The sequence below is a fragment of the Cherax quadricarinatus genome, chromosome 24 (genome assembly GCF_038502225.1).
Source record: "Cherax quadricarinatus isolate ZL_2023a chromosome 24, ASM3850222v1, whole genome shotgun sequence".
In the NCBI taxonomy this organism is placed as follows: Eukaryota; Metazoa; Arthropoda; class Malacostraca; order Decapoda; family Parastacidae; genus Cherax; species Cherax quadricarinatus.
Genome location: NC_091315.1, coordinates 32,226,350 through 32,236,577, shown reverse-complemented (window position 1 = coordinate 32,236,577; position 10,228 = coordinate 32,226,350). Strand labels below are relative to the sequence as shown.

The 10,228-nt window shown below is 40.2% G+C and overlaps 1 protein-coding gene across 2 annotated transcripts in view; it reads left to right on the top strand.

Moving 5' to 3' along the window:
* The window catches only part of LOC128690895 (CD109 antigen), a 326,701-nt gene that overhangs the window by 270,981 nt on the left and 45,492 nt on the right, over nt 1-10,228 (top strand). For both annotated transcript variants that reach the window (XM_053779656.2, XM_070088302.1), the window contains 7 exons: nt 1,409-1,515; nt 3,275-3,446; nt 5,228-5,428; nt 5,853-6,097; nt 6,264-6,403; nt 7,355-7,468; nt 9,581-9,804. In XM_053779656.2, coding sequence (XP_053635631.1) covers nt 1,409-1,515; nt 3,275-3,446; nt 5,228-5,428; nt 5,853-6,097; nt 6,264-6,403; nt 7,355-7,468; nt 9,581-9,804 — 1,203 coding nt within the window. The remainder of the gene's footprint in view (nt 1-1,408; nt 1,516-3,274; nt 3,447-5,227; nt 5,429-5,852; nt 6,098-6,263; nt 6,404-7,354; nt 7,469-9,580; nt 9,805-10,228) is intronic.

The window sequence follows — 10,228 nt, the reverse complement described above, 5'->3', positions numbered from 1 at the left end:
TCTCTCGGGTCTACATAATATCAGTCATTCAGTTTACATATCTCGACAGGATTGTGATTTATTGTTCTTTATGTATGTGTTACTGTAGACGAGAACACCAAGAACCTCACGAGGACACACGGAACCTCACGAGGCTTTCCTGAAGTTAATGTTGATACCGGAAGATTGGTAGGTGCAGTTCAATGTGGACAAATATACTTTTGTAATCCTGGGAAAGAACTATAACCACAGTCCTTCTAAATTATAGAATCTAGAATTTAATCAACGTTCTTTCTGATTTGATGAAATCTTTAGCCAAGGCAACGGTGCGTAAGTGGATTCGTACCAAAATGTATAAACATTATTGTTTTATTTGTTGGTAATTGCTAAATGCATTAATAATAGAAGTTCTCAGACTGAGACGCTTGTCCAGTACTTGGGTATCTTTATTGTGGAAACGTTTCGCTAACCAGTGGCTTCTTCAGTCCAATACAGAGAAGAATGGTGGAATATAAGAAGGAATTTGAGGTATCAGTCGATGTGGTCAGTCCGTCAATATTTTATCAAGATTGATGAACTTACCACATCGACTCCAAGCTGAGGGACTGATAACCTCAAACTCCTTATGATCTTCCACCAGTATTCTCTGTATTTGACTGAGGAAGCCACTGGTTGGCGAAACGTTTCCACAATAAAGATACCCAAGCGTTGGACAAGCGTCTCAGTCTTCAACTTGTCGGTTCTCTGGACCATTTATCTACAGAAGTCCTTAGGCTATACTGCAAATATATTGGATCAGACAATGCACTGAAATTCTCAGGGAAGGAGATCAGTTATATATGAATTAGAAAACAGTGAATAGTTAATTCCTCGTATCAGCAATATCTCCTAGGCAAACAGGCTGAACTTTCTGGACGTGGGTGACTTCAGTCTCTCTCATGCACTGAGCCTCAACTCCAGAGTCCAGCCTTTTCTTTGCTATAAATTAACGATATTTTCTAATTGGCTAAAATTTCGGAGAATTAAGGTTTTTATCAATTTCTGTGAATGTTAATCTTAATATGTATATATCCACTTATATTTCTTTATCCATTGTCTTCTCGTGTGCTCAATGCTTGGAAATGATCAAAGTCTTTGCTGTTCAGTAGATATGCCAGAGCCAATAAATAGGAGTGTTGTGTTCAACAAATGTTTTTATAATGTTTTTCTAAATTTTTTCAGCCCTTATTGCATTTATTTATCCCCCCCCCCCGTCCCCTTGGCCTTCGAGAAATGTAAACATTTGTGACTGTTTTTTTTTTTCCTTCATAATGAAAAACGTTTCACATTCTGCGGATTGTGATAGCATCATACCTTTGGGTGATATTTTTCTTCTTTATCCTGGACACGATGGTGAGGTGGTATATATATAACGTTAGTGTATCTGCAGGTGGAAAAGGTGGAGGTGTCGGGACAGACGTTGTTGGATGGCTCTGGTGTTGCTCAAGTAATTTTCGATCTACCTGATGGCACTCAGGCACTCAAGGTTGATGCCAGGTGAGTCTGATCATTACTGTAAGTCACCCTGTTTTAACCTGGTTTTAGTCCCTGATGTATTTACAGAGGGGTTTAGGCATCGTGGTGACTATCAGCTGGCTTCCTCACTCTTTTCATCACGCAGTTGGAGTTGTTATTGTTGGGGTGTGTGAAGAATTGTGTAAATTACATGATAGAATAAATGGCATCTGAAAAGTCATATCGAATTTGTTGACCAATAAGTGAAATGGAGAAGAGTATCGATTGATGAAGACACACACGAATTATAATGCGATTCTTTATTGACAGCGTTTCGCCCAAGCAATGAGCTTTTCAAATCACAAATATAAAAACATAAATGATCAAATATAGGGTGAGTAAAAAGGTGGAAAGTCAGGTTACTTTTCGGGTATTTTAAGAAAAACAGTTTGTATGATGGAGCAGAGGGTCAATTTGTGAAGGACCTTGGTAACATGGGCTGGTAGTTTGAATGAAAGATTTAAAAAAACGACCTACTGCAGAGCTCGTTTTATTAAGTTTATTTAGGTACAGGAACACAAGTATAATTATCATACATAGTTTAACGTACGTGTAAATTATCCAGCAGGATAACCCCCAAAAATGTCGGTCACTTAGGACCATTATGGTCCTTGTAATGTCTTAATAATTAAAGTCTAGCTGCAAGTTACAGTAGAAATCAGTCATGGTTATAATCTTAAAAATTAAAATAACTAAGTAACTCAGCTGTGTGTAAATAAGTTACATTAAAAGGAGATGCACTAGAAATAAAGTGAGCTGAATTATTTTCATGAATATTAAAAAAATAATTTTTACCATAATAGGTAAAAGAATATCTATACAAAAAAAAAACATTTTTCTCTCTTTCGCTCTTAGCGCTTCTTTTTGATAATAATAATAATAATAATAATAATAATAATAATAATAATTAATAATAATAATCTCCCTTTCGTTGTTATGAGGGAAACTGATCTAGAAGCTTCATGTCACAATATATATTACAGATAACTTGATAAATAAGACATAAGTGCAACATTTGGGTATATTTATTATCGAGCAGAGCTTACCTTAATAGCAAGGCTCACCTGTGACATCAGATGGTAGTGACGCTCACCTGTGACATCAATTTCAGCTACTTCATCTCGCATCTACTCTAGTATACAAAGTCTAACTGCATGTCTACAATATACTTCAGGTTTGAGGGACTGATTACCTCTCACCGAGGTTGACGGACTGAACACGTCACTTCTGCTTCTGATCTAATTGCTGCATATAGTTTTACCCGACTGATGAAGCCTGTTGTGCAGGCGAAACGTTTAGGTAATATAGATACCCAAATGTGTCTTATTTACCAGGATCAGCTGTGTTGTAGAAGCCATCGTTCTGGTGGAAGTTGTTGTAAAAATGGCTTAGAATCCCGGCAAGTTGATAAACGAAACTTGTGCAACACTTGGGTATCTATACTGTGGAGACATTTCGCCAGTCATTGGCTTCATCAGTCCAGTACAGTGAAGCACGGTGCTGGTGCTGACACCAGCGAGTCCTGGTGTCAGCACCAGGACTCTGGTGAACATGGGGTGTCAGCAGCAGGGCTCTCATTGTAGTGATGGTGGTGGTGAACATGGGTTGTCAGCACCAGGGCTCTCACTGTAGTGATGGTGGTGGTGAACATGGGTTGTCAGCACCAGGGCTCTCACTGTAGTGATGGTGGTGGTGAACATGGGTTGTCAGCACCAGGGCTCACTGTGTAGTGGTGTTGCAGGTTGGTAAGCAGCAGTGGGATGACAGCATCAGCCACACTGGTGGGGGCGCTGCATCACTCACCCAAGAACCGTCACCTGCAGATCGAGACCTCAACCACGGACGCCACACCGGGGGAATTCATAATCCTTCACGTCAGAAACAACTTCTACACTGAATACTTCAACTATGTGGTGAGTAAACCTTCATGAACTAACTTCGTGTTTCTACAAGTCTTTTATCCACTCATCAGCATGAATAAATCCAGTTCTCTCCTGTAGTCTTTAAAGAACGTAGGAGAGAACAGGGCTATTGGATTAATACATATAAACACTTAGTAAATGAGGTTGGTAGTATATTGCAAAAGAAGTGCAGGATTTCCTGCTCTTAGATGATAGTAAAGGTGGTGATATCTCCATTTTGAAAAAAAAAATGTCAATGTCAATGTCGTGTCAATCATTTGAACTGAAATTTATTGTCATTATACGGATATGCTCATTATTGTAGAAAATTGGGATAATTTTTGGAACCCTCTAGGGTTCCTTTGTATTTACTTAAAGCAAAAAAAAGAAAAATGTTTTAGTTTAACCAAGCGTAAATGGTCTTCGACGGACGAACCCTGACCTCCTATCACTGACCATTAACACTCAACTTGTGTGTGTCGGTGGTAGTGACATGCTTACCTGTCCGTGGTTATATCCGGCGACCTTGGCTCCTCTTCTGGTCTTCCTGCACTATAATTTAATGTCTGCAGGAAATGACCACCTATTACCGCGATATTTTCTCGCCAAAAAACTAAACCTCTCAGCGGGTTCAGCACGAACCCATTCAGGAAGTGAACCCTTTTATAACAATCCCGTTCGTGAGGACCGAAATTTGTAATAAATTAATAGCATTCAATAGAATAATCTCAGTAAAAAGGATGACTTACGTTAGCATTGTCGAGAAAATAACTGAATAAAGCTGTGCCTTGCCTACTAATGTGAGGACAAGACACAAGTTGGGACGATGATTCACTGTGCTGAGAAATGACTCGAGTCGTAACTTGATAAAATCTCATCACTGATTCGTCGCCCCCAGTAAAAGTTTATTTTTTTAAAGCATGTATCTTTGCCTTCAGATTGTGAATTTAAACTATTAGTGGCTAACTAATGTCTTAAATTTTTTTTATGTGAAGCGCTGTATGGCCCCTGTGGGGGGGGGGAGCAAAGTTACTAGTTATGGGTGATTTCAATCACAAGGGTGGGTGAGGGCTCGATTTTCCGTCCTGTTAACAGCCTTTCTAGTCGCGAAATCACTTGAGAATGCAGTTTAAATGACTAACATTATTATTATAATCAAGGGGAAGCGCTAAACCCGGAGGATTATACAGCGCCTGGGGGGGGGATGTGGAAGGTATTCAGGCTTAATTCGGAGAAGTGGAGCACAGATCCAATTCCCTAAATCAAGAGCCCCTCACCAACATCAAGGAACCTTCCTTGAGGGGTAAATGACTAACAACTGACGAGATAGTCACCAAAAATATTTTCATAGAATTAATCTGAGTCAAGTCATAAGATTAAGAAAAAGATGTTAAATGCAAAGTGTTTGATGGTGATCAAAGCAGTATCACATGAGGTGTCTAACATTGCAATGAACTCCTTCAAAACAGAGGAACACAATTCAAGTTGCGAGTGGCACAATAATGCTCCTATGTAAGCTTAGGAAATAGTGACATAAGCAGTTTCTAAATGTACGTCCTTCGCACATATAGTAATATTGTGAATATCTCACAGCCGGTGTAGTTCCATAAATAACAGTGTGAACGACTCACTGCTGTTTGTGGAGCTGGTGCTTTTCCTTAATAAGTAGTGTGAATATCTAACAACTGGTATCGCATACCAAGTATTGTGAACGTCTCCCAGTTGATGTTTCTAAACACGGGTATTAATTCTACACGTGTCTTATTTCAACAAAAGTTTATCATACATCACAGGTCTTGGCGCAAGGTGTAGTGATCTACAGTGGAAGAGAACTGGTAAAGGATAATGGACTATCCACCATCACCACGTTTTCCTTGCCGGCCTCTACAGAGATGACCCCAGCAGTGCACATTGTGGTCTGGGTGGTGGCAAAAGATGGTCAGCTCGTCTCCCACGCCCTCGTCGTCCCCGTCAACCCACTGGGACGACACAAGGTAAGGCAAGCTCAGAGAATACAGAAAAAAGGACAGTATATTATGATACGAAAAAAATAGCTGAAGTTATTCTTCCACATCAAGCAAGAACAAGAACAGCAAATTGGAGTTACGCAAAATATTGACATATATACCTGCTCCCATACCTTTGTGTGTTAGTGTGTGGCCAGTTAGTGGTCCAAATCGGACCGAAACTTCGTCATAAGTTTTTGTCGTATGTGCAGATTATTTGTGTATTGTTAAAGTCACGGCATTGTCTTTTTCTTTAGGTAAAATGTTGGGCCGCTTAACAAGGGACAAGTAGAGGTTAGTTGGTCGTGTAGATAACGTATCACTGGGAATGTATAAGTTCAACTAACTAGATGGAAGCAGAGTATTGTTTTGAGGTCAAATAGTAAGAGGCTATCACGCTTGTCTTGTTCAGGTGGACATCCGGTGGAATGAGCATAAAGACCACAGTGGTGGATCAGCGGAGATGAAGATGATCGGGGAGATTGGTGCATTCTTTGCCGTGTCCTCTGTCTGGGAAGAGACTCACCACATGGACGCCGGTCACGAGCTGGACGCCGCCAGGGTCCTCTACCACATGCTAAATCTGGAAAAGAACGACACTTTGTACGAAGGAAGCTCTAACATTTCCGTGCCCCACGTACGTCGAGCCGCTACCAGGTACGTTTGTACACAGTCCAACGTGAGCAATTTTTTGCAAAGAAAAAGTATGTTTCTCTTTTCTGTCCTTATTTCTCTGATTTTGATGTCTGTCTTTAAATATGTGTACTTTATTTCGTATGCATATAAAGCAGAAGTAACAAGTTGCTTCATTGTTACTGATTAGGTCCAGGGACGGCAATGGGGCCAAGGTGTTCCTCTTCCCCACAGCGATGGCCGGGCCCGATGCGCCCTCCACATTCAACTTCAGCGACCTCGTTGTGCTGACGGATGCTGACCTTTTCTATCATCCGCATCACGCTTCAGGTGAGCAACAAATGATGTGTAAGCCATCGTACTGTCCTAGTTGGTCGGATTTTTATTATCTGTATTCTAAAGCACAAATTTCTACAGATGACAAACATAGATATGTAGTAAAAAATTTTGTACTCTATTCCTAATGTAGGCATTTAAAGCCTACATTGATGGCGCACACACAAGGGTGTATGTTATGCCAATTGTTGAAATGAGATTATAAAATGAAACTCAAAATATACAATAACTTCCAGAGGATACACTCAATCTCGTATGGGAACACACACACAGTGCTTCAGATGGGTGTACAATACCTCAGATGGGTACACAATACCTCAGATGGGTACACAATACCTCGGATGGGTACACAATACCTCAGATGGGAGCACAGTCTGTACTTTAACCACTACTGAACAGTGTAAAATTAATAACAAACCTGATTGCTGGTATATAAACATGACACACACACACACACACACACACACACACACACACACACACACACACACACACACACACACACACACACACACACACACACTCCCACGGTGAAGATTTTCTCAGTGACGATAATTATACTAAGAAAATAATTCCAATATCTGAACTGATTTTTAAGTTTTGAAAGAGCTCATTTTCAAGACATAAAATTTCAATGGGGGTGATATCTTTTCTTTTTACATAATATTTACAAAAAAGGTAAAATTTTGTGCAATGTTGTATTAGTCAGCCATGTAATATTCAAACCGCAGCCAGACAGTACGTGGTCTGCTTGTTGTGTAGAAACACTTGTCTAGTAACCTGTAAGCAAACAGTCCTCAGGAGAGTTAAAACTTCCAGCTGAACTGACTGACGTACACGACGCCTCAAATATTTATTGTTTAACGTAATATTTGTCTGAATTTACATTTTGCTGCAGTATTTTTGGCCATCTTATATACGGGCTGCAATGCGTTGTGTTAACAGAGACCCCAGAGTGCGGCGAGAGGGAGTTCAAATGTCTTACCGGAGGTTGCTTCGGCTTCGAGCAGCGCTGTGACACCCACTTTGATTGTCTTGATCGCTCCGACGAGGCTGGCTGTGAGTCACATTTGCCCTTAATATTAAGTAGTTAAGGTGGAAATAGGATTTGGTCTTCTAATGCAGCGACTATCTCTACTACTCATACTGATATGTCCTGGATAGTCCTTGGTCAACCAGTCGTCTCCAAGGTAGTCAGTTAAGTAAGACAAGGCCTGCACCGGTACTGTATTTGTACTGGACACAGCTAGCCCTAGCAGTGCATGCAGCTAGCCCTAGCAGTATATCCAGCTATTCCTAGCAGTGTATCCAGCTAATCCTAGCAGTGTATGCAGCTGTTTCTAGCAGTGTATCTAGTTGAAGCGTAATTTTTTCAAAAATTTTCTGGTAAGTGAATACTAAATATTAGAGCATCTGTATCACTGTTAGTGGATGGAGGATCGAGCCTGAAGCATTCCTTGAACTTAATAAAACGCATTGAGTCATCACTTATATATATTTATATATATTTATATATATATATATATATATATATATATATATATATATATATATATATATATATATATATAAATAAATCTATAAATAAATCACAGAACAGGCTTTACCCTCATTTTGTTTCATTTTTGTTCGTAGTTCCATTCTGTTGTGCATTATTAAACAACTTTGCTTTGCAAATAGTTTTCCATTCTTGTGTGTCACTGTGTCAAATTTGTTTAGTGTCTTAATGGAGAACAGGTTAAGTACTTTGAGTATTTTTTTCACAGATTTTGTTTCTCAATGAATATGCGAGTTTGTTGCCCTCTCAAGTTTATCTACGTCTTTTATGTAATTTGGGAACTAAAACTGCACAGTATTTAAGGTAAGATCCAATGAGCTTATTTTATAAGATATTGTTTAAGTTTTACTGTTCGCAGTTAGACGTTATTAGCCTATTGTTTCACTCCTGATGACTACTCAATCTCTTCTCTTCTCTCAGATACCCCTCAAGGAAGGTTCCTTGATGTTGGTGAGGGGCTCTTGATTTAGGGAATTGGATCTGTGCTCCAGTTCCCCGAATTAAGCCTGAATGCCTTCCACATCCCCCCCCCAGGCGCTGTATAATCCTCCGGGTTTAGCGCTTCCCCCTTGATTATAATAATAATAAATTCTCTCAGATTGTGGCTTTTCAAATATTTTATTTGTCACATCATTATAATATGTGCTACACTGTGGGGACTCGTCTCGCCATGCCTCCGACTACTAGTCTTTTAATATAGTTTTAAATTGATGGACTCGATTTGGAAGTATATATATATTAAATCGGGTTCATCATTTTGAAACGTCCTGTATTTAATAGCATATTGTTGCTGAGGATGCAACTTGTATCAAAGGTATACAATACCGACAAGATGATGAATTAGACGAGTGTGCAGTATCTTGGTATCTTAAAGACTATGGTGTGCATCACCAGCTCTGAGCACTAGGCTGAGGGACTGATTACCTCGTCTTCCACTGTCTTTTGTACATATTTCTACAGTCTTCAGATTATGTCCATGTATTGTGTTAAGCTACTGGATGGCGAAACGTCTACGAAGATACCCAGATGTTGCACATGTCTAATGCATCATGAAACTGCTTACATACCAATAACGTGCAACCTCTCCTTCTCTTCACAAGTATTTAGCATCATGTATTGACCAAAAATTTCTTCTGGCTCCTTTTCTTTGTCACAGCATTCATAATGATTTATGATGGTAGAGTCATTTAATACATCTTTTGCTCGTTCTCCAAATTGCTCAGTTATATCTGTATTGTGTCCCTAGAAAGTGTAGCTTCTCTATTTTCTTATTCTGCATATTTCTATATATGGTTATTATAAATGTCTCCTGCTAAAAATAGAAGAGGTAAGTAATCGGAATCAATACAGGAGTACAGGTTAACTTTCATCTACATTGCTGCTATTACGAAATCATAATGACACGATTGCAGACAAACCATACCATGGGTGGTGTTGAACTCGTGGCGAGTGACCTGGAGTTTAAGACTCGCCACGAGTTCAATCCCCACCCGTGGTAAGGTTTATTATTATTAGTGTTATTTTCCTAGGGGGAGTACTAAACCCACAAGGTTCATGTAGCGCCTGTGCAGAATTACGATCCACTCTAACTTCAGTAATCTTGCACCGCGCAGGTCCTGTGGTGGAAGATCCTCTACGAGAATTCAGACTCCGGCGCCTGAGTCGTCTCCATCGCTTCTACGACCCTGATGACGGTGACTGGGCGTGGATGGACGTGCGTGGCGTGGGCCGGGAGATTCAGGTGTTTCCCATCCCCAAGAGACCTCAAAACTGGGTGGTATCCATGTTCGCCGTCGGTAAAGAGACCGGCCTGGGTATCCTGGAGGAGAAAATTCAGGTGAGGCAACGGCTGGGTGATTACCCTTGAGATGTTAGTGAAGGATATGAAATAGGGTAACTATTTACGATATGTCTGGTGGCTAAGAGACTGATGACTGAGTACTGCAAACTGCTAGTCGGCAGAAGAGAATGTGGAGTTAGTGGCTAAATTTATGATGGAATGTCCCAACGTCTTGGCAGTCTGTTCCAAAGCTGAGGACAAGAATCAGGGTAGCAATACTGACGGAGTTTTTATTGATGGTCGTCGTGATGTGTCAGTAGCCATTATTGTTGTTATCGCTACATTCGTGAAGGAGCACTAAACCCGAATGGTTAAACAGTACCAGGGGAGATTGGAGGCATCCAGGTTCGATCGAAGGGGAGCATAGCATGCAGACATTCTAACAAGGGATTGAATACAAATTTTACAATATGGAATTGGG